General features: G+C 38.7%; 1 protein-coding gene across 6 annotated transcripts in view; it reads left to right on the forward strand.

The window, feature by feature from the left end:
- RFX3 (regulatory factor X3) overlaps positions 1–25,298 on the forward strand; it is a 342,491-nt gene extending 317,193 nt beyond the window's left edge. For 4 of the 6 annotated variants that reach the window (XM_025281551.3, XM_025281552.3, XM_044939910.2 and 1 more), the window contains 2 exons: positions 13,921–13,963; positions 14,235–16,176. In XM_025281551.3, coding sequence (XP_025137336.3) covers positions 13,921–13,963; positions 14,235–14,479 — 288 coding nt within the window. In that variant the 3' untranslated portion in view covers positions 14,480–16,176. Of the gene's footprint in view, positions 1–13,920; positions 13,964–14,234; positions 16,178–18,361 lie in introns of those variants that run through there. The other 2 variants (XM_044939912.2, XM_044939911.2) reach the window with 2 other exon arrangements.
- Positions 25,299–25,553: the final 255 nt, after the last annotated feature.

Here is a 25,553-nt window from a genome sequence, read left to right on the forward strand (position 1 = left end):
GAATCTACAAATTTGTATTGCTGCATAAAATGACTTTTTGTGACAAACATTTTTAGGTTTAATGTATTAAGTATATTTAAATTGTCTTTATCGTGATTTAATTATACTTAATAGAATATCTAAAACATCTGTCTAATCAACTTTTTGAAATAAAATTAGGAACCAAAACATGCTTTAATTTTTAGTTGTGAATATCAATATTAAAAATATAATATTTTAGTAATATTTTTAGTGAAAAAATTAAGGCACTCTTAAGGATTTATCATTAAAAGAAAACTGTCTTGGCTTCAGTAAAACTGATATACGTAGAGGGAAAGGACAAAAACTGTTTAAAACCTAAAAAGTGGAGAAGAGCAATAATTCACAGGCAAGCCTTTAGGATAAAAATTGAGTGAAAAAGTTCCATTTGATAGAAGTACAACCATTGTAAACAAGTATGAATGCTCAAAATCAAATTAATGATAAATAGATTTCAGTGAGCACTATTATTCTAGTGCATCAAGGGAATACACTGAAAATTTACTTGTTGAATAATAGACTTATTACAGAATATTTTGGGATTCCCTGGTGGCTCAGATGATAAAGTGTCTGCCTGCAATGTGGGAGACCTGGGTTTGATCCCCGGGTCAGGAAGAACCCCTGGAGAAGGAAATGGCAGCCCACTCCAGTACTCTTGCCTAGAAAATTCTATGGATGGAGGAGCCTGGTGGGCTGCAGTCCATGGAGTCGCAAAGAATCGGACACGACTGAGTGACTTCACTCACTCATTCACTCACTCATAGAATATTTTAAAAGGGATTATATCACAAGTTAAAATCATTTGCAGGAAAAAAGCACATCTTGGAACAGTAGTGACTTAAGTATAATGAGTGCTTGTCAAAAGTTCTATTATTTATAACAAAGCTTACTTTTTATTAATATTTTTTTCTAATTGAGGACTGGCCTGGTGACAATTACTGTGCCGAATGCCTTACATTCTTATTTAATATTTACCAAAATCTTGCAAAGGATCTCTTCGTGTCCCCATTTCACCCATAAGGAAAATACAGATTGAAAGTCACCCAATATCAGAACTAGTCAGTGGTAGAGCTGACTGTAGAAGGTGGGTCAGTCTCACTCCAGATAGCCAAATGAGTTCAATCCACATTTTAGTTTTTCACTGCATAAATTGTTTATAGATAGTTTCAAAACATGGACTAATTTATTTCTGTCTGAACTTTACAACTCCCCCCAAATGCATGCACGCTTGCAGTCATACACAAACTAGATGCCTGGTGTGAAAGCTTTCATTATGTTGTTCTAGGGCAAGGCTTCTTTCCTCTGTTTTGCAGGTTGCATCTTGATAGTCCTACCACCCTTCCCCTTTCCACTTTTTGTTAGTTAGCAAACTAAATAGAGTATTAGTCTAAGCAAATTGCAATTGGGAAGCTTAATCTGCCAGAAAACAACAACAACAACAAATTATACCCTTCAGTTCCTCTGTACCCACCCACAGACTAGACCTAAATCAAAATTATGTTTTTAGAATTTGCAGTTTGCTTTTAGCTGTAAATATGCTCCTCTACATTAGCACAATTCTAACAACTTGAAAATAAATGATAAAAGTGACCCCCTGGAAAACCTTTCTCCTACACTTCATCCTCCAAGTTTCTAAGAATTATCTCTGTAGATATTTTCCAATTTTTTTTCCTCTTTCCTGGTTTATCATTCTGCTCCTAACTCTCCTCGCATTTGAGAAAAGCATCTATTGACTCAGCACCTCAGAGCTGCAGCCTTGTCCCTCTGGGATGGATCCCTGTGCATTAGCTTCCTCTACTTGGTTTCCTTCGTGGCTTGCTCTGGGCTCTAACCTCTCCTCACATCCTCTTCAGGGAATGGAGTTTTGCTTAGAGATCTGGTCTAAACACAATGCAGCAATAGATGCCCCCAAAATACTCATTCAAGATTGTTGTTGTCGTTCAAGCACTAAGTCACATCCAACTCTTTGCAGCCCCATGGACTGCGGCGTGCCAGGCTTCCCTGTCCCTCACCATCTCCTGGCATTTGCTGAAACTCATGTCCATCGAGTCACTGATGCTATCCAATCCATTTCATTCTCTGTCATCCCTTTTTCCTCTTGCCCTCAATCTTTCTGAGCCACAGGCCTTTTCCAGTGAGTGGGCTCTTTGCATCAGGTGGCCTAAGTATTAAAGCTTCAGCTTCAGCATCAATCCTTCATTCGTGGTGAAGTGAAAGTTGCTCAGTTATGTCTGACTCTTTGCAACTCCATGAACTATATATACAGTCCATGGAATTTTTTAGGCCTGAATACTGGAGTGGGTAGCCTTTCCCTTCTCCAGGGGATCTTCCCAACCCAGGGATCGAACCCAGGTCTCCCGCATCACAGGCGATTCTTTACCAGCTGAGCCACAAGGGAAGCCCTCATTCATGGTAGGAAGTAGAAAAAATGATAGAATACCAGCTAACAGAATGTCTCATTTCATGTCATGATGAACATACTGGATTTCCATATCAGGAAAATAAAGCTCCTAGACTAGCTCCTAGAGGGTGATGTGCTCCCTCTCCCCAGAATATGCCTTCAGTATTTCAGAGAGCCTATGTATGAAGTTGGGTTTTCATGAGTGCTTACAAATAGAGCTTGTTTTTCCCAGAGAGTTTGGAAGTGGGCAAAGAGAAGAAAATCAAAATCCAAGATTTCTGGACATTTTTCAGGAACTAAAATGGTCAGTGTAGACAATAGGAAGGGAAACTCAGCGCACTGTCCTCTTCAACAATGTCCATCTCTGGGCTCTTTGCTTGGAAACAGCTCGTTGGTAGCCCCAGCCTTGGAGTCAGCTAGGTGTGAAAGGTTCCCTGGCATAGATTAAGCATGACAGCGCCCCCTGCTGGCCTCCTTTCCACACTCTGTCTTCCTGTACCCAGCCCATGTGTCTGGCCCTGCCCGTTGTCTTCCTGGTATTTTTGCTCACAGACACAGGTGAAGATGGTGGTCGCTGGTCCTCCTGGGAAAAAAACAGTCCTTGTTTGAGATGGGTAAGCTCCTTAATTCACAGGAATGGTTTTCTGCTTTTCACCATCACTGTACTAAAATATACTTTCATATAAGTATGAGAGACTTTCAGCATGTATATGGGCCAAGTGTGGTAATCCTACAGGTACTTCAAATCTGATTCACTCTAGTGGCAAAAGTCTTCTTGTTCCAAAGAGAACATGTTTCTACACTCTCATCACCTTTGTCTCCCCAGTTAATAATTTTCAAAAAAGGGAAGTGGCATAATCAAAATAAGAAGTGCTCCTCTGACATAATAAATTAATACCATGGTTTTCTGATAGATAGTGAAGGTGGCCTCAGTGGGAGCCTGTCTGTAGTTAAAAGCACCAAGGTTCTTCTTTCTTATCAGCCTATAGTTTTATTTGCATAAAGGGTATACTGCCGGGCCCCACCCAAACATTGGCAGGGCCTATGGTACCCTCCATCTGAATATTCTAAAAATTACAAATCAAACTAGAAATAAAACCTGTTCTACCCATCTAGGTTGAAAAATATATTTTGATAATAATTTGGAAGACTTTATTTTTTTTTTTTAAACTTTACAAAATTGTATTAGTTTTGCCAAATATCAAAATGAATCCGCCACAGGTATACATGTGTTCCCCATCCTGAACCCTCCTCCCTCCTCCCTCCCCATACCATCCCTCTGGGTCATCCCAGTGCACCAGCCCCAAGCATCCAGTACCGTGCATCAGACCTGGACTGGCAACTCGTTTCATACATGATATTATACATGTTTCAATGCCATTCTCCCAAATCTTCCCACCTTCTCCCTTTCCCACAGAGTCCATAAGACTGTTCTATACATCAGTGTCTCTTATGCTGTCTCGTACACAGGGTTATTGTTACCATCTTTCTAAATTCCATATATATGTGTTAGTATACTATATTGGTGTTTTTCTTTCTGGCTTAACTTCGGTCTGTATAATAGGCTCCAGTTTCATCCACCTCATTAGAACTGATTCAAATGTATTCTTTTTAATGGCTGAGTAATACTCCATTGTGTATATGTACCACAGCTTTCTTATCCATTCATCTGCTGATGGACATCTAGGTTGCTTCCATGTCCTGGCTATTATAAACAGTGCTGCGATGACTTTAAAAAGATTTAAATTTAAAATTCTTAGGCTCCTCCTAGTTCTGTATCAGAATATGGTGACATAGGCATAGCTGAGCCATGGCCCAGCCTCTGTCCCCTAGACCACTTCTCTTCTCTTAGGTTCCCTACCTATATTGTGAAGAGCCTGTGCTCATGCTTGTGGACACCTTGGTCCAGTGTTCAGGTTTTGTCTGTCTTTTGCAAATAGCTGCTGCTTCCCCTACGCCACCCCCCACACCAGCATGTTCTTTCTTCCAAAAGGTAGACTTAGAAAGAGACCTATACAGGACTGAAAGGGGACTTTGGGGTTTTAGGCAGGAAATTCTGGGATCTCAGATAACAGAAGTGTGGTCTGAAGGATAGGAGTAAAATACAGGTTTCTGGAGGGCACACCCACATGACCCAGTAGACTCCTTGCTCTGGGGAGGGCCATGGCCATAGGAAAGCCAAAGCAGGGCCCTCTGTGATGTGGGGCTCAGGACAGAGGCCCCTCTTGGTTTGACCTAGTGGTAGCAGTAAATGTTCCTATTTTTGTAATTACTTTTCTCCTCAAAAGCAACTAAGGCCTGTATTCCTTCTTCTTCATTACCTGCTTGCTCACTCATGAGTGCTTCTTAGAGGTTTTTTTCTTGAAATATAATTGCTTGGCAATATTAATTTCACATGGACAGAATAGTGATTCACTCTTTTTATAGATTTTACTCCCCATTTAAAGTTATTACAAACTAATGCCTTTATTTCCCTGTGCTGTAAATATATTCTTGTGAAAGTGTTAATAGCTCAGTCATGTCCAACTCTTTGCAACCACATGGACTGTAGCTCACCAGGCTCTTCTGTCCACGGAAACCGCCAGGCAAGAATACTGGAGTGGGTTGCCATTTCCTTCTCCAGGGGATCTTCCCCACCCAGGGGTCGAACCCAGGTCTCCTGCATTGCAGGCAGATTCTTTACTGTCTGAGCTACTATGCTACTTATCTATTTATACATCAGATCAGATGAGATCAGTCGCTCAGTCGTGTCCAACACTTTGCGACCCCATGAACTGCAGCACGCCAGGCCTCCCTGTCCATCACCAACTCCTGGAGTTCACTGAGACTCACGTCCATTGAGTCAGTGATGCCATCCAGCCATCTTATCCTCTGTCGTCCCCTTCTCCTCCTGCCCCCAATCCCTCCCAGCATCAGGGTCTTTTCCAATGAATCAACTCTTCGCATGAGGTGGCCAAAATACTGGAGTTTCAGCTTTAGCATCATTCCTTCCAAAGAAATCCCAGGGCTGATCTCCTTCAGAATGCACTGGTTGGATCTCCTTGCAGTCCAAGGGACTCTCAAGAGTCTTCTCCAACACTACAGTTCAAAAGCATCAATTCTTCAGCTCTCAGCCTTCTTCACAGTCCAACTCTCACATCCATACATGACCACAGGAAAAACCATAGCCTTGACTAGACGAACCTTTGTTGGCAAAGTAATGTCTCTGCTTTTGAATATGCTATCTAGGTTGGTCATAACTTTCCTTCCAAGGAGTAAGCGTCTTTTAATTTCATGGCTACAGCCACCATCTGCAGTGATTTTGGAGCCCAGAAAAATAAAGTCTGACACTCTTTCCACTGTTTCCCCATCTATTTCCCATACAGTGGTGGGACTGGATGCCATGATCTTCGTTTTCTGAATGTTGAGCTTTAAGCCAACTTTTTCACTCTCCACTTTCACTTTCATCAAGAGGCTTTTGAGTTCCTCTTCACTTTCTGCCATAAGGGTGGTGTCATCTGCATATCTGGGGTTATTGATATTTCTCTTGGCAATCTTAATTCCAGCTTGTGTTTCTTCCAGTCCAGCATTTCTCATGATGTACTCTGCATATAAGTTAAATAAACAGGGTGACAATATACAGCCTTGACGAACTCCTTTTCCTATTTGGAACCACTCTGTTGTTCCATGTTCAGTTCTAACTGTTGCTTCCTGACCTGCATACAAATTTCTCAAGAGGCAGATCAGGTGGTCTGGTATTCCCATCTCTTGAAGAATTTTTTACAGTTGATTGTGATCCACACAGTCAAAGGCTTTGGCATAGTCAATAAAGCAGAAAAAGATGTTTTTCTGGAACTCTCTTGCTTTTTCTATGATCCAGCGGATGTTGGCAATTTGATCTCTGGTTCCTCTGCCTTTTCTAAAACCAGCTTGAACATCAGGAAGTTCATGGTTCACGTATTGCTGAAGCCTGGCTTGGAGAATTTTGAGCATTACTTTACTAACGTGTAAGATGAGTGCAATTGTGTGGTAGTTTGAGCATTCTCTGGCATTGCCTTTCTTTGGGATTGGAATGAAAACTGACATTTTCCAGTCCTGTGGCCACTGCTGAGTTTTCCAAATTTGCTGGCATATTGAGTGCAGCACTTTCACAGCATCATCTTTCAGGATTTGAAATAGCTCCACTGGAATTCCATCACCTCCACTAGCTTTGTTCGTAGTGATGCTTTCTAAGGCCCACTTGACTTCACATTCCAGGATGTCTGGCTCTAGGTCAGTGATCACACCATCGTGATTATCTGGGTCATGAAGATCTTTTTTGTACAGTTCTTCTGTGTATTCTTGCCACCTCTTCTTAATATCTTCTGCTTCTGTTAGGTCCATAGCATTTCTGTCCTTTATGGAGCTCATCTTTGCATGAAATGTTCCTTTGGTATCTCTGATTTTCTTGAAGAGATCCCTAGTCTTTCCCATTCTATTGTTTTCCTCTATTTCTTTGCATTGATCGCTGAAGAAGGCTTTCTTATCTCTTCTTGCTATTCTTTGGAACTCTGAATTCAGATGCTTATATCTTTCCTTTTCTCCTTTGCTTTTTGCTTCTCTTCTTTTCACAGCTATTTGTAAGGCCTCCTCAGACAGCCATTTTGCTTTTTTGCATTTCTTTTCTATGGGAATGGTCTTGATCCCTGTCTCCTGTACAGTGTCACGAACCTCATTCCATGGTTCATCAGGCACTCTATCTATCAGATCTAGTCCCTTAAATCTATTTCTCACTTCCACTGTATCATCATAAGGGATTTGATTTAGGTCATACCTGAATGGTCTAGTGGTTTTCCCCACTTTCTTCAATTTAAGTCTGAATTTGGCAATAAGGAGTTCATGGTCTGAGCCACAGTCAGCTCCTGGTCTTGTTTTTGCTGACTGTTTAGATCTTCTCCATCTTTGGCTGCAAAGAATATAATCAATTTGATTTCGGTGTTGACCATCTGGTGATGTCCATGTATAGAGTCTACATAGTAGTTTGTTTAACTTCTTAGAGATTTTGAAACCATGTAAAGGCAGATAAATTACTGTGTCACTAGGGTGCAGAAGGGAAAAAATCCTGAGGAGTCAGAATCATGATAAAAATAAGCTACCTGGGTATAGAGTAGCCAACAGCACAAGTTGCCAGGATAGCCAGCTAACCTGAAAGGGTAGGACCAACAGTGAGTGTTTGGCAGAATTTTCCTTGGCGTGAAGCAGACTAGCGGAAATCTTACCCATATTTTCAGGCTTCAGTAAAGCTATTTGGAAATACATAGAAAAGTCTACCTCTAGAGTGAAAAAATGGCCAAGGAACACACAGTTTTCCCAAATGGAACATTAACATACCTTGCAGATTTTCCCTGGCTGCCCAGATGATGTGGTCATGATTACTGATGAATCCTCCTTCCCCAGGATGGGGTAAACTCTTCCATCATCCCAGTGAGTGAGATCTTTGTCTCAGGCTTTGGACACCTTCCTTCTGTCCCTAGTCTCTGTGTTGCGGGCTCCCATGGAACCTCCCCAGTTTGCTGTCTGGGCCTGCTGGCATCCTCTGCATTGCTTCAGTTTCCAGCTATTACAACACACAGCTTGCCTCCCTCCCTGTGGAAAGTTCATGGCTGCTGGATCTGGCATGTCGTGGTCTCTGGAGTAAATCTGTGGGCTGCGTTCTCCTGTGCCAAGCCTGCTTCCTCTCTTGGTGCCTGTGCTTGTGCATCATAGTCCCGTGATGAACCACTTCTCAGCCACGTGGCCACAAGTCAGGGTCATACTCAGGGTCGCTCCCAAGGATGCTGCCCATTGTCACACTGGCTATGCTGACTGACGAGTCTCCCACTTATACTTCCTGGCCATTACTACTCGTTGTGAACTCATGGTCTAACAGACACCCGCTGGCCACACATTTTTCAGTCTGCTCTTGTCTAGGAGCATGCTCATTATTATGACCCCTTGTAAGGCCTGGAGGAAACAGTTTCTAAGGTTAAGAGGTCTGTCTTCCTAAAAATAACAGATATGCTTTCTCTGCATCCCATTCAGTCTCTGCTTTAGAATGTCCCCTATTTATCTATCTGGCTGACAATTTTAATTCCTGTGTACATCCAAGGCCATATGCTTTCTACCCCAAAGCACCTGTTAAGTCCCTTAATTTATATTCTCTCCTCCTTGTGTGAAACATACATTCTCTCTCTCTGACCTTCTCCCCCTTTACATCTCTCCCTGCAGATCCCTAACTCCCTCCCTTCCCAAACTGATGGTCAGAATATCTGGTCTCAATATTGCATACTCGATGCTATATATATAGGAAATATGGTGTCTAACACCATCATATTTCCTATATAATGTTAAACATATTAATGTGTTTTCAATAGCTGTAAGATTAACTCTAAGCTCCTTACCTTGCCAAATTCATAAACTTTTTTTGTGAGGCTGCTGCTGCTGCGAAGTCACTTCAGTTGTGTCCAACTCTGTGCGACCCCATAGATAGCAGCCCACCAGGCTCCCCCGTCCCTGGGATTCTCCAGGCAAGAACACTGGAGTGGGTTGTCATTTCCATCTCCAATGTATGAAAGTGAAAAGTGAAAGTGAAGTCACTCAGTCGTGTCCGACTCTTAGCAACCCCATGGACTACAGCCTACCAGGCTCCTCCGTCCATGGGATTCTCCAGGCAAGAGTACTGGAGTGGGGTGCCATTGCCTTCTCCGTTTTGTGAGGCAGTGATACTTAAGTAAGATTGTGAGGAAAAGGCTCTCTGAGGAAGTGACACAGAGAAGGTGATATTTGACACCCTTGTATTTGAGAGGAAACCAACCACCTACTAAACCATGACAGTACTTTATGAATTGTTAAGATGTCACCTCAGTGAATAGCAGTCCCCTCCAGTCCCCTGTGCAGCAAGGGAAATTAGAAAGCAGTAACAGTTTTTCTGATTTCTGAAGCATAGGTTTACACCAATCTCTGGACCTTCTTGCCAACCTCCATTTTTTCATCTGTATCATGTCTCTCCTCCTCTACTCTTTCCGGTTTGTGCTAGCCTCATTTAGGTCCATGTGTCTCTCTCCCATCTGGGATTCTGTCTTCCTTATGCCCACCCTCAGTCTTCCCTGCCTCCCTTCCCTTCCTGCTACTTTACCCACTGCTCACTCCAATTCCCCCTGCAATTAACTTCCCTTTCTAATAACCCTGTACTTTTAAAACCTTCCTGAAGGTTTCCCAGGCTGCCTCCATTTTTGGCTAAACCACCTGTCCTTTCCAACATAAGCAACTTTTGATATTCACCTTCAGAAAGAGGGAGTATTTCCAGACTAACCTGACTGGAACTGGCCAGCAGAGTGTCTAGCACATAGTAAGCTCTTAGTAAATATTTTTTGAATCCTGAGTGAATGAACTGATTTTCCTAATCTTAGTCTATCTATAAGATTAAAGTGATTTTTTTCCTTAATATGTGTATATTGTTTCCTCACCCATAAAATGCATATAAAAGCCTTTACCTTGCACTATATAGAGATATTAAAATCTCTTATTCACAAGATTTTTATTTTAAATCTATCCTGAGATTAACTTTGTAATTAATCCCAGAGACACCTAGAGGCATTGGCAGTGTCTCAGAGATTATTATTATTATTGGTACATTGTCCCCCATAGTACGTGGTCATGAGCCTGCAGCATTGAGTGTGCAAATATTTATTTACTAATGAGCATAACAATCACAGAGATTTCAGTTGTTTGGGTTTTTGTTTTTATCATCCTGAGTAATCAGATATGTGTGCGTGCATGCTAAGTCATCACTTTAGTCGTGTTGGACTCTTTGTGACCCTATGGACTGTAGCCTGCCAGGCTCCTTTGTCCATGGGATTCTCCAAGCAAGAATACTAGTGTGGGTTGCCATGCCCTCCTCCAGGGGATCTTCCCAACCCAGGGATCAAAGCCCCTGTGCCTCTTTTGCTTCCTGCATTGGCAGCTGGGCTCTGTACCTAGCGCTGTGTACCTGGCGCTCTGTACACTAGCGCCACCTGGGAACCTGAGTCTCCTGCACTGCAGACAGATTCTTTACTGTCTGAGCCACCAGGGAAGCCCAGTAATCAGATACATTCATTCAAATTAAGCAGAAATTTTCAAGAAAAATATTTATATTAAGATGTCATATTTTCAGTTAAGTAGCAACTAAAAAGCAGTGTTTATTTTGAAGAAAAATTTTCAGATGTGTCCAGAGTTTGGTTTTAGCCACTTTGCATGGTATTATTGATCACCAGTAGCAGGAATAATTTCATTTCAAAAAACTTCTCAAGATTTATCAAAAACAAATGGTGTGTTCACTTTTTATAGGTATAGATGTATGCTTAGATTCATCAGTGCCAACTTGTTTCCAGTATGGGGTCCTAAGTGTTGTTAAGTACTCATTTACAAGAAATAAAACTCTAGTTCTGTGTGTCAAATAGAAATAACATATCGACATTTCAGCTTTGAGCATTCTCTATGTATAGTCCTAAAATATTTATTTATTTTTTTTAAAATTTTATTTTATTTTTAAACCTCAAACACTGTATTAGTTTTGCCAAACATCAAAACGAATCTGCCACAGGTATACATGTGCTCCCCATCCTGAACCCTCCTCCCTCCTCCCTCCCCACACCATCCCTCTAGGTCGTCCCAGTGCACCAGCCCCAAGCATCCAGTATCGTGCATCGAACCTGGACTGGCAACTCATTTCATACATGATATTATACATGTTTCAATGCCATTCTCCCAAATCTTCCCACCCTCTCCCTCTCCAACAGAGTCCATAAGACTGTTCTATACATCAGTGTCTCTTTTGCTGTCTTGTACACAGGGTTATTGTTACCATCTTTCTAAATTCCATATATATGCGTTAGTATACTGTATTGGTGTTTTTCTTTCTGGCTTACTTCGCTCTGTGTAATAGGCTCCAGTTTCATCCACCTCAATAGAACTGATTCAAATGTGTTCTTTTTAATGGCTGAGTAGTACTCCATTGGATATATGTACCACAGCTTTCTTATCCATTCATCTGCTGATGGACATCTAGGTTGCTTCCATGTCCTGGCTATTATAAACAGTGCTGCGATGAACAGTGGGGTACACGTGTCTCTTTCCCTTCTGGTTTCCTCAGTGTGTATGCCCAGCAGTGGGATTGCTGGATCATAAGGCAGTTCTGTTTTCAGTTTTTTAAAGAATCTCCACACTGTTCTCCATAGTGGCTGTACTAGTTTGCATTCCCACCAACAGTGTAAGAGGATTCCCTTTTCTCCACACCCTCTCCAGCATTTATTGCTTGTAGACTTTTGGATCGCAGCCATTCTCACTGGTGTGAAATGGTACCTCATAGTGGTTTTGATTTGCATTTCTCTGATAATGAGTGATGTTGAGCATCTTTTCATGTGTTTGTTAGCCATCTGTATGTCTTCTTTGGAGAAATGTCTGTTTAGTTCTTTGGCCCATTTTTTGATTGGGTCATTTATTTTTCTGGAGTTGAGCTGTAGGAGTTGCTTGTATATTTTTGAGATTAGTTGTTTGTCAGTTGCTTCATTTGCTATTATTTTCTCCCATTCTGAAGGCTGCCTTTTCACCTTGCTAATAGTTTCCTTTGATGTGCAGAAGCTTTTAATTTTAATTAGGTCCCATTTGTTTATTTTTGCTTTTATTTCCAATATTCTGGGGGGTGGTTCATAGAGGATCCTGCTGTGATGTATGTCGGAGAGTGTTTTGCCTATGTTCTCCTCTAGGAGTTTTATAGTTTCTGGTCTTACGTTTAGGTCTTTAATCCATTTTGAAATACCAAAAATAGGTAAAGAAAATCCTGTTGTGATTTTAGTACTTCTATTCTCTAGTTCAAGAAATCCCATATAATTTAAACTGTGGTGTTTATTTAGACTAGCATAAGGTTCTGAGCCATGTGAACGGGAACAACTTAAAAACAACAGTTCAGTACTTGCGATTTTGTGTTTACTGCCCAAGGGATATAACTGTAAGGCGATGGGGCAGTCTTTCAAACAAACATGCTGAGAGTTATGCATCCAGGAGGGCTTGCCCCTTTCAAAGCAGTCACCTAGGGAGGCTACACATTTATTCTGGTCATACCCTCATGGCTTACAATGTTGTGGAATGCCGTTTTTTAAAACTGCCTCCAAACCTGTTAAGAAATAATAAAGAGCAAGATGACACATTATTTTGGATATCCAGAATTGTGGTAGAGATGCATTTGACTTTGATGAGTAATCAAAAATCATCTTAGATCAAACACAGTGAAGAAAATGCAGAGTATTTGGTGTGATTGTTTGATGTAAAAACAACAAGATGGGCTTTCTTGAATGATACATAAACTAACTCTTGACATTGATTATCAAAGAGGAATTCCAGAATCATAAAACTTGGAATAAATGTGGAGGCTCCTAAGGTAGCTACTATGAAGAACAATACATGTCTAGGTAAAAATTAATAATGTGTGTATGTTTGCAAAATAAGATTAGTTTTATTACTTTGTAGACATACTTTGTAGGTGAAAAAAATACTATCACGGAACTTTTTATAAGCAAACTTCCAAATGTAAGTAGAATTTCTCTTACCCTTTCTAAGCTTTTTGAGAAATCTGAATTTCTAATAATGACTTATTCTGAATCTTCAGCTTTCAAAAAAGTAATGTTTACCATTTGAAAAACAGGTGCTATGAGATTTCACTTCAGCTTTTTCTGAATAGCTTCGTTACCTCTGCTCTTCAGTTTTTTATTCAGTGTATCCATATTTGTTCATCCTGAGAATCTCAAAGTTTATTTTTTCAGTGTAAAAATATCATTAAGCTTTCGAACCAAGGTAGAAAATAAAGCCTAAGCTGAATATTATTAATTGTTCCATGTTGTTTTAAGCCCTTTTTTTGTTGCATTAGTAACAATGCCTTTCTTTTTTAATTTGGGACCCTGTATCTTAGTAAATAAAAAGATCAAATTATAAGAAGTCTCAAAGGCTTTGTAAAAATAAATACTCTCAGTTGTTGGGGCTCCTATTGTTTTTCACTCCTACTAATAAAAACTCAAAAAGCAGAGTTCAAACATGTGGCTGGACCACATTTCTGTAATGTAGACTCCTGGTGGACTCTTGGGAGTTAAGGGGGGTGGAGCTGATGCATCCTGCTTCATCAGAGCGTTTCCAAATTTATTCTACCACATCCATCTTCATCCAGGTCAGCCAGGCCCCTATTTCTTCACTGCTGAGTTCAACTAATGAAAAGTAAAATGGAGCATGGAAGGCAGAGAAAATTGTTATCCTTTTGTGAAGAGGCTAAGACAGCTAAATTGTGACACAATTTAAACTGTTCAAATTCGACAGGTTTGATTGGAAAATTAGGTGACCCATGTAGTTAGAGATCAAAATGGTCACGAGTGTAGACTTTTAAAAAGTCATATTGTGGTATTTTTACTACAGTCTCTTAGAATATTATTTTATTCCACCTGGTAGTAACTGTTGCACAAATGACTATTGTTTTGCAGTTTGGTGATTTAAATGCTGTGTCTCCTGGAAATCTGGATAAAGGTAAGAATTGAAAATAATGTACATTTTTAAGGACTTTTTTTGAGTAAGAAGTTCTCAGAGGAAAATGTAGTATATGTACATATATAAAGTATATGTACACATACATTTCCATTTTATAGAAATGGCATAGAATCCTTGATGAATGTGACAGTTGTATCTTTTGAAATACTTCACTATTTCTCCAGTTCTATGCTTTCTTTATGTTATGTATATTAAGTGCAAAAATTGAATTTAAATGCAGTTTAAACTCTTCTTGACTTTTTGCCTGCAGTTGATTATACAAGTAACAAGAAATTCTTTCTGGCCTTCACCGAAGTCCTGGAGAAAAGTGATAAAATTGGGTCAAATATTTTTATTCAAGGCCCACTCGGCAAGAAAAAGATTCTTCAGCTTACCCAAGTCACTAATTCATACTTTTCAGTAGAAAGAGAACTCAGAGATAGCAATGAAGTTTACTATAAAAGCACAATCAGTATTAGGGAAGTAACATATATACTTCTTGAATTTTCATATTAGCGTTGCCATTCTAATATGACAACCCAATATATAATTCTTAAGAAACTCACAACCTATGACACCAGAGTAAAAGGAGAAGGGCTCAAGGGAAAATGAGGTTGGAATAGAAACAAACACTCCTGAAAAAAAATTCTAACTCGGATTTTATTTTAATGTAAAATTTCTAATAAGTAAGCAGTGCAGAAAGTGTACACCATTCTTAAAACACACACACACACACAAAGTGAAGACATCTTGAGGTTTAAGGAATTGAGTTTTGGAGTCAAAGTATACAAAGACTGGGAAGAGCTATACCATTAGCCCTTCCAGGACAGAGCCAGTGGGGAAACTGAGGCATGAGGAAGGATGTGGGAAATCTACACACAAGGTGCTGTGCTGTGCTCTGCAGCATTCTGCACCAGGGTCCTCAGCGCTCAGCCTCCGAGCCTTCCTGGTGGTGGGAGACAGTCACATGCCGGGAAAGTCCCATGTGAATCAATGTCACTCCCACATTAAACGCCTGTCACTATTTGTTAACCATGTACACCTCAATTCCCATTTTAATAATATGCATCATAGCTCAATAATAGCAAAACAGGAAAAGTAGAAAATGATAGCCCCTATAAAATAGCTGCAAATATATATTATTTAGGATTAACTGAAGAAACATCAGAAAAGTAAATCAATGATGAGGCCAGTTTGTCATTTCAGAGCAGGAAGTGTAGCTGTTGAAACCCAGGTCCAACATAAGACAACCCTGATGATGCACTGATAAAGCCTGCTAATTCAGATTCAGGGGTTTCATCCCAGGGTACCTGGAGGTGTCCTAGGAATGTTGCTTCTGGGCCAGACACTGACTGGCAGCCAGTCTTCTTTGTCAAGTGTTGAACCAAAGTCTTTAATAAACTTCAGTAGCACCTAGTTTTCGTTCTTTTGTTCCAAATTCCCATGACTTCAAGTAGGTTCCTAGGGAATATCTTGAATTTTATAGAAGTCTTTCTATAAAGACTTGAATTTTATCTTTAGTCTCTATAGAAGTTTAAAATGTCTGTGGGAACTAGAGAAAGGGCTTTTGTGCTCCTGTGTAGCCTGTCCAAAAGAGCCCTGTCACTCATGAGTGGACCTGAAGCAGGGTGGTCTCGAACACTAGAGTTTGTTCTGTCCTTCGCCCCATGGCCTGTTTCAGGGCGTCCCACTCTCTCTCCACTTGCCTGCCTGCTTGAAATGATTTTTTTTTTTTTAACTTCTGCCTCATTTATTATTTTGGCACTATTTTCTAGTCACAGAAAAGTTGGTAGAGACGGAGCCAAGAAGCAGTGTGACTTGCCCTCTCCTTCCTGGGTGGCTCTGCTGGTCCCATTCACTCCCAACTAGACTCTTCTTGAGACATAACCACACTAGCATATTCAGAACCCAAGGCTTGAATGTGAAATCTTCTAAGAAATTTTTGTGGGTTTTTTGACATAAAATGAGAATTTAATTTTGTCCAGATAATGGAAGTAATATTAGCTCTGTAGAAAGATTTCAAATAATGCAGAGAATTAGAAAGTATAGAAAGTGAAAACTTCATAGTCAAAAGCCTAAGGGACTTCTGAATTTAAACATTCAGAATGTAATGAGAAGATCCTTCCAGACCTACTTTTGTTTATATATATAAAACCACAAAAGTATCATGAAAATCAAAGTATTAGTTGCTCAGTCATGTCCAACTCTTTGGGGCCCCATGGACTATAGCCCACCAGGCTCCTCCGTCCGTGGGGTTCTGCAGGCAAGAATACTGGAATGGGTAGCCATTCCCTTCTCCAGAGGATCTCTCCAACTGAGGGATCAACCCAGGGATCGATGGGTCTCCTGCATTGCAGGCTGATTCTTTACCATCTAAACCACCAGATCCTCTTATTGAAGCAAATGTCTATGGAATGTAGTCCTCTCCTGCAGCCCTCCAGACCTTTGGATATTTTCTGACAAACTGCAATGTTATCATCAAGTCCATTTTCCAGAGGCAAAAGGTAACTGGATAAAGTAGGTGAGCCAGGATATCTTGCCTCGTCAAAGAGAACTTCTCCGTATATTGCTTAATGCAGTACAGATATCATTTCTAGTCGATACACCTAATATCAACCTTTTTAATGGCACCCCACTCCAGTACTCTTGCCTGGAAAATCCCATGGATGGAGGAGCCTGGTGGGCTGCAGTCCATGGGGTCGCTAAGAGTCGGACACGACTGAGAGACTTCACTTTCACTTTTCACTATCATGCATTGGAGAAGGAAATGGCAACCCACTCCAGTGTTCTTGCCTGGAGAATCCCAGGGATGGGGGAGCCTGGTGGGCTGCTGTCTCTGGGGTCGCACAGAGTCGGACACGACTGAGTGACTTAGCAGCAGCATTCCCAGAAATGTTGCTCCTGGCAGCCACACACTGTTCAACCTGCACAACCACATATGGAGGCTCTGTTATTCCTCATCATTTCTCTGTGGAGCCGTCTTTGCACCAGTTGATAGGAAAAGGAGAAAAGTCAAGGAGCCCATTTATGTTGAGAGCTGTATTAGCAGAACTTATGCAGGTGTGCCCTCAAAGGGTAAAACTAGCCTCAACACCCCTTAGAAAGAGTCCATCTGACTTTTCCAGTTACTAGTTACACACTCATTATACGTAACATGCCATAGAATGTAATGGACATCTAATTCTGTTAATACAAGTCACCATAAAAAGTAAAAATATCTAAGAGTAAGTATAGATTTATTTTATTTATAAATGAGGTTTTGGTGTAATTATATGTGGGCTTTGTTTTGTGGGGGAAGGGTAAACAATAAAACATATTAAAGATGAAGTAAAAAAGAGGTTTTTTTCCAGCTGCACTTCACAGCTTGTGGGATCTTAGTTCCCCAACCACGGATCAAACCCAGGCCCCCAGCAGTGAAAGTGCAGAGTCTTAACCACTGCACCACCAGTGAATTTACAATAAAAAGATTTCTCAAGCAGAAATATATCCCTAGCTGTTTAAAAATTAGTGCTCATGAAGAGGTATTCTCTCCACTCCTCTAAGGAGAATCTTACACAGTAGTAAAGCTGTGTGTGACCATTTTCTCTCTCTGCTGTGCTTTTGAATTTTAATAGCACATGCTGGAAAAAATTAAATAGTATTCCATTATAACAATGTTTTAGTTAATATAGAATGTATTAAAATATGAAGGTAATAGTGACTACTTAATACACCTAATTTCCAGAAATGAATACCAGCTATTAACAGAGACTATCAGTGTTGCTAGGAAGGAAATTCACTGTGCGTTTTAAATCTGATACTGTGCCTCAGTCTTCATAATGTTTTGTAAGGAAAGTTAAGGATCTAATTAATATTGTGATCGACAACATTCATGTGCACAGAAGGTGTATACACAGCCCCTGCTGATATATGCTGTAGTTATTTTGTGAATCAACATAGTTCCTATCTGTGTTAACATCAGCACAGATGAAATTTATATCTAGTGTAGGTCTTCAGAAGAAACTGTAATTTTTTCTTGCTTCCTTTTTTTTTTTAAGTTAGCATTTTTGAGCTCAGTACATTCCCTGCAAACCAGCATAGTGTACCAAAATAATGACACAAGTTATGCTACTATTTAATGTAAAACTTTAGGAAACTCCAGAGGTCTTCTTAGAAGAACTATTAAAGGTAAGAGCCACAAACAGGTCAAGAATAAAGTACCTTTGCTGTGTTTGAAAGAATAGGGTGCTGACACAGGTAGAATCCATTGAAAGGGAAAACGCACAAGCTTTGTCCTCCAAGAAGGGCTAAGGAGTTGCTTTCCTAATGTGCTGTATTAAAGTGTTTCTAAAGCATGTGTGGATTGCTCTTTTCCAGTTTGTCTTCTAGTACTAGTCTTGGTATTATTTGTTTGTGCAGATGAAGGCAGTGAAGTGGAAAGTGAAATGGATGAGGAATTAGATGACTCTTCAGAACCTCAAGCCAAAAGAGAGAAAACGGAGCTGAACCAGGCGTTTCCGGTGGGTTGCATGCAGCCCGTTCTTGAGAGTGGCGTGCAGCCAAGCCTCCTGAATCCAATTCACAGCGAGCACATCGTCACAAGTACTCAGACTATCAGACAGTGCAGCGCTACAGGAAATACCTACACCGCAGTCTAAAGGATATTAAAGTGTATTTTTCCAGCTAACATTAACCCTGTTGATATTGGGCTTAAGTTGAAATTTTAATAAGCCTGAAGGTCGACTGTTGTCAAATACTATCTGTGCTGAACATTACCTTTTCGGAGTTGTGAAATGGAATGGGTGTATGTATTTTGCCAGGTCTTTTTTTTTTTAACATAAACAAAATTATTTGCCTCTTAATAATGAGTTTTTTTTTCCCTTAGTTTTGGGTGTCAAGAAGGATTTTTACAACACTTAATGTCAATGTTTTTGTTTTCTTATAATTAAAAAGTAATTTACATTTTTGTAGCTTAAAATATTTTATTGTTGATTGTTAGTCTTGGTGTATGATTTCATGTGTAAGTTTTTAATTAGATGCACTTCTGTGAAATATCAAAAGAAATGATTTTCTTTGATTTACACTGGAGGCATGCACATTTGGCAGCAGATGCATCAAATTTGCTTTTGAAAGGTGCTTTTCATCGGACAGAACCACAAGACACTATTTTGATAACATTTTGGAGTATGGAGAGAGAATACAAAGCATTTTTATTATAGTGCTAGAGGGTTGGGAAGGTCATCTATTTTTCTCTGAAGAAAAATTGAGCTGTGCATTTATCAGTTCAGAGTAAATGACAGAATTGCAAGAGATTATGCTAATAAGTACATAATTTGTGTACATAATTATTAAACCATGTTAATGCAAGCTTCCGTTAAACACTGAATTTTAACTGTTATTTGCATACCAATTCCTCTGTTTAAAGACTACTGATTCTGTATTTGGGACCACTGCACAGATGCATTCTGCTGTTGAGTGGGGCTGTTATAGTTAGATACTGAAGCTGAAAAAAATGACTTGACTTCTTTTTTTTTTTTTTTTTTAAGTGTACACGCTACTTATGCTGAGCTGGACATACAGGAAACCATTCCATTTGGATGACTTTCTTTTATTCCAGGTCTTTTTCCTAATAGTAGTTCAATGTGCTGCTATTGTAAAAGAAAATTTATAGAATGCAAGGAATGTAGCAACCTGCATATCGTTATTTCCTTCAAAAATATTTCCTGGTTTCTAAAGTACGTGGAGTTAAATTTTAAACAGAACCTGAAGGCAGTGTAACTGGCACACCGCACTGCTGCTTATCTCCAATTCTGTAGGATTTGGATAGGTGGCTGGGTGGACCAGTGCCATTGAAGAATGTACATCAGGGATCATCGTACCTCGGCTATTACATGGTGCCTTAAAACAGAACTGAAGCTAAGGTTTAGTAAGGCTTATTTTGTTCATGTGAATTCCTTTTCAATCCATTTGACAAGGTGTGCCTGTCGTTTTCAGATTGCCGAAGTGAGGACAGGTAACATGTTCTTCAAAGGAAATTTAGGGAAAGCTAAGCAAAACAAAAAGACAAAAATCACTTCCCCTCTTTGAGTGACCATGAATTTATTTTTGTTCCTAGAGCTGAAGATTACTTGATTACAAATCACATTGCTTAAAGATTAAGGATCAGATTGCTGTTGTGGAGTAGCAGGCTAGTTTTAATTACCAACTTTGTTACATAAAATCATGTATGTTTTAGACCATTCTTATCTAGTTATAATTTAAGAAAATTAACAAAATAAGCAGGTACTTGTTGAAGTGCATCTTTTCGGTCTAAATGTTTCTCTGTGTGTCTCCGTGTCTGTGTGCCCATGCACACAGGAGTGTCCATGGGCCAGAGTCAGCTACAAAGTCAGGTGAGATCCCAGAGAGGATACACCCATCCCTATTTTAATTTATGTGAAAAGTGAGGTTCTTTTAAGCACTCAAATTATTAACAAAAAGAACAGGCACATCCATTTATTTAAATAGTTCTAAAAAAGCTAATTAGCAAAAATAAATAGTATACAAATACACAGAGCCAAAAAAAAGGGAAAGCACAAAATGATTTACAGATTATTAATGAGGCCTATGTTAAACTCAAGAGGTTTATCTTCTCAGTTTTATTAGGGTGGGGGTGGGGGGTGGGAAGGAGAGAGTGAGCCAATCTAATCTGTTAAATTGAAAATACCAAATGGCTTATTGGGTAACACGTAGTACATTTCAGCTGCTGTTACCTGATTGCCTTAGACTACTCAAATAACTAAGATCAACAAAGCTTCTTAAGTTTAAATGATTTAGATATAATTTTTTAAATTGATTCAAATTTTGTATCATACAACTCACATATTTGAAAGTCTTCACTAGCATCCTAGCATCACCTTCTTTAAATATCATTTAAATGATCATTCCCCTTTTTCCTCCCCAAAAGGCAATGAATTTGCACTATCACACACACACAAAGGCAACCAACAAAACACGTTAAAGCTGCAAAGACGTGTATCTACTTCATTGTGCATTAGAAGAGGTTTACAGGTAAAATTAAAATCTAAAAAGGAAAAAATCATTCTTCATTATGACCCTCCTTTCTGAATTTTTTCACTTTCCCATTCACCACCCCCAGAACTATATTATATCTATATTGGGCCAAATGTATTTACTGGTTTCATCTTGTTTATTGAATGATTTTAAATATTTATTATCATTGTTTAATGTTGGATATATTTGTATCATGAGAGGAATCTGATAAATAATGGGCAAGTTTAGATTGATGAAATTTAGGGGTTGGGTACCCTCCAGGATTCAGCATTTCTTCCAGTTGTTCACGGTTTGTTCTAAATTAGGACAGATTAGAGGAATCAAATATTGTTACATTTCAATGAATATTACAATATTCTAATGTCTTTTATGAACACAGGAACATTGATTCTTTGGGACTAGGGCAGGCAGTTCTGACCAATAGATAAAATAACATCTGTGGTCTCTGCTATTTCCGGTTATCTGTAATCCACAGAAAGACACACACAGCTTAAACAATTTTGACTTTGAATTGTGAAATATATTAGAAAATAAAAGTGTGATTTATACAGTTGAGCAAATTGGAGCAAACATTGAGTTTTTTTTCATTTTTTTATTCACAGATACGATTATCTTTTCTAAATAATATTATGACAGTAACACTCTCAGAGTAGATTTACTGATGAGTGAAAGTACACATTTTAAGGACCTCTTAAGATTTCTTGACATTGTAATAAACTACTAGTCATGAAAGTATCTATATAGACCCAGTGCTAGATTTTCAGTGAGGAAAAATGTGAGGAGGACATGTTGGCTATTTTTAAGTTTCTAAAAAGATATTTGCATGTAATAGTATTGAGTATCATGGGTATAGTTTGACCTTCACATACACTTTGAGAATCATACCCAAAAGATTTGCATTCACAAAGCCAGTGAACAATGGGATGAAATGGCTGAAATATCTCCTTGGAACATAGGACCCAATTTAAAATTTTTTCTCTGGATATCAAATGGCTGGTCACTTTTTCAGGATTCTCATCCAAACTATGTTTGGACTGACTGTATAAGTCTTACTGCCTTTTCAGAAATCTGCTTTCCTTTTTGTGCTTTTTCTTGTACTGTATAGCACGGTTCATGCACCTCTCTTTAGATGGTGTACTTTAAAAACAAAAGTAAATTTTAGAAAATGATTTTTAACACTGCATACCTAAAATTAGTAGTGTGCATCATGGACTGCCTTTGATTTGTAGTAGACATGTAAAAATGAACACGTTCTTGTAGAATGCTGTCAAAGTCATTCAGGACTGAATATGGTTTCATTACCGTAATCATGAACCTTTTTACATGAACGCACTCTCTAGAAGTGCAAATTGTGATGCATTTTCAAATTGAAAAATTCTTCAGATGTATTTGAAATGTCTAAAATAATGCTGTGCTGAAACATTAGTATAAAAAAAGTGTAGGTCACTGTGATGTTGGTCCTCCTCATGTGGACACAAGTAGAAAGTAAAAAACTTTGGCAAGTCACCTTTGTGTACAATTTGAGGCAGTGGTTATATTACAATAAATTGACCTTTGTTATAACCTCCCCTCCTCCAAATTCCTGGTGAGAAAAATAATAATCATCAAAAAACTAAAGTTAGAATTTATGATTTGTATGAATCACACCAGAACATGGGGGAGAGGGGTTGACATGCAGTGCTACTGAAAATTAGGCTTGTCACTAGATCAGATCAACCTCCATGTGTGTGGTTAGAACAAATCAATTAATGGAATCCTAGTATTTCTGCAAGTTTGGTGATTTTTAAAAACTGGAATAGAAGCATTAATTCAGTGCTTAGTTCTAGTATTAGAAAACCCCTTTAATGTAATGCCTTGTATTAACCCTTTGAGCATTGTAAGATATACAATGGGGGACAAAAGCCTTTCAGATCATTTATTTAGACTTAGACCGGTAAAATATACTCTATATCCAAATGTCTAATTATGCTGTTTTTTTAAAGGGGGGGTAGGAAGATAAAGTGTTTCCATGCTGAACACTTGCATTTTATATACAACTCTTAATTTTCTTCAAGAGGGCTTGATATATTTATTCCCAAATATTCACTGCCATCTAAGGAAGTGTACTGTTTACAGAAAAAAAAAAAAAATCAACTTTTCTAGCATCACATCATGACTCTAGAAAAGGAGGACAAATACATGGGCCTGTAGACCTATGTCATTACTGATCTCTGCACATTGAAAGTACCTAGATTGCCTTTAAAAGGTATGATAAAGAAAGGGTTACATTTTTTTTTCCCCAAACAGAACAAAAGATCTTGTTTATTTAGCTTTAGAAAGTACAGTTGTAAGTGAAGCCTTAGAAACGAGTGGATAAAGAAAAGCTGAACTATGGGGGCAGGTAAGTTATTTGGAGTTAGATCTCTCATAAAATATTGTTTGGGAATTTCATGTAGGGCATAATTTTATCTATGCTCCAAAACTTTAATACTTTGTCAAAATAATTATATATAGATAGAATGGCACTTGATTTTAAGCTCATCTGTCAGGAGATGCTATGACTACTGCTTCTGGTATCTGTAAATGCCAGTGTGCTTACACAGTTGCTGACTTTGTTCAAGGGCCTCTCTGCGTGCACTGGGCCCCCTTTGTCCCCTGCTCAAGGGAACCTGAGAGCTGTATCATCTGCAGATGTGCTTGTGCTGCGCTAGCCAGGCGCTCATAGAGAGTGTAACCTATTCTGATGTCTGGTGAAAGGACATCCATAGCATAGTGCAAGTTTGCCGTAAACGTTGCTTTTTTTAGGCAGTTTAGGAAGTCAAACCATGCAAATTACTCATGTGTTAACATGCAATACTCAAAGGGTTTTAATTTAACTCTCTTCTTTTGAATTCTTCATGATGATTTACTGTAAATGCTTCTAAGTTTGCATGCCTTGATCATTGCTGCTAGTGATTTTATGTGCCAGTAGACCTGAGTTTAGTTTACCAATTTTACTTAAATAGTAAAAGCCACTTACAAAGTGACTGCCTAGGATTTCTGTTTTGTTTTTTTTTTTCTTTTGGTTTGAAGTAATTGGTAATATGTCCTATTTTCAAAGATGTATTTTGTCTCGTATTTGGTTCTGGTATTTGATCCTTTCCCCTCCCCTCCACTTCTTTCCTTTGTTTTTTTTTTAAATGAATTATGATGTTGGGATTGGAAGCCCTGAGTAATGAAATCTTTGGTAAGGATTGTTTTTATGTAGCTCAGTAATGAGGACAAGTCTTTATTAGAGGGATTATGATTCTGGGGAGGAAAAGAAAAAGTGAAAACTCCCATTGACTGTTGAGAACCAAGTAAATTTTTCCTTCAATGAATTAATACTTTTGAATAAATACTTGCCTTGTTTTAACCCGCTAAACACAATTTTAAATGACCCAGTAACGGAGGTATTGAATTTTATTCGTTTAAAAAGCATCTTTTGTACCAAAGCAAATTTTTTTCTCATCTCCATCATCAATTGGGACCTATGGTGGTGACCAATGCGTTGGTTACAGAAACTATAAGTGAGTGCCTTGAGAAAACTTGGAAATTTGTGCCTGGGGTGGTAAACTTTTAATTAGGTTAATTGTAGTGCTTACCAATCAGTAATTTTACTATCACTCAGGGCTTTCGTACCTTCTAGGTAAAACTTATTTCATTGTGTTTTTTTAAAATATTGTATTTTTTTTTAAGTGCCATCATTTAAATTTCACTTAGTAAGTGGCAGATTACATTATTCAGTCCCACAAGCACAGAAACATAGTAACACTAGGAGATATTTGAACATTTATTTTACAATCGACTGAATATATTATGTAAATGAGGTAAGCAACTTTTGTAGAGATTGTATGTGTGAGATAATGTAATGTTCTTTTCCAGTTTTGGACTACAGTTGAATAAACTTTTTAATTATTTAAAAACATCTTTACCGAATAACATGTGATGGTTTTTTGTATAATGTATTTGATTTTGTAAATACGTATTTCCTGATGTGATTTTTGTGAGAAATGCTAAATCTTTTAGTATATCATGTCCTCTCAAAATTGGCAGGAGCTAAATAATAGTTTGTGGGCGATTTGTATTGTGTACTGTACAATAACTGGGGAACTTTTATAATTATAAAAATATATATTAACTTTTAGTGTGTTGTTTAAACAAATGACTGGAACATACTAAAGATATTAGTAGGATTTTTCTGAATATTTCAGACTTGAACTCAGGCTAGCTTCCTTGTGTTTTTCAAAACAAAATGGTGTCTTGTCTTTTAAAATCAATAAATTTGTTTCCTTGTTACAAATACGTTTGAAATGACTTGATTCCCTCCCCCCCACCCCCCGCCCGCCCCCCGCCACACACACCTCATATCATTGCCAGGAAGCATATATTACACTGCCTCATCTAGGGTGTCTATCATTCACTAGCTTAGAAACAAAATTAAGTTGTTTTCCCTTTTTGTGTCAAATGAAATTGGCAATATTTACACATGAACAGCACAAAAAGAGAAAACAAAATTATAAGCCCAGCAGGGTACAAATCTTACCCTCAAAGAAAATTA

This window comes from Bubalus bubalis, chromosome 3, assembly GCF_019923935.1.
Source record: "Bubalus bubalis isolate 160015118507 breed Murrah chromosome 3, NDDB_SH_1, whole genome shotgun sequence".
NCBI classification, from domain to species: Eukaryota; Metazoa; Chordata; class Mammalia; order Artiodactyla; family Bovidae; genus Bubalus; species Bubalus bubalis.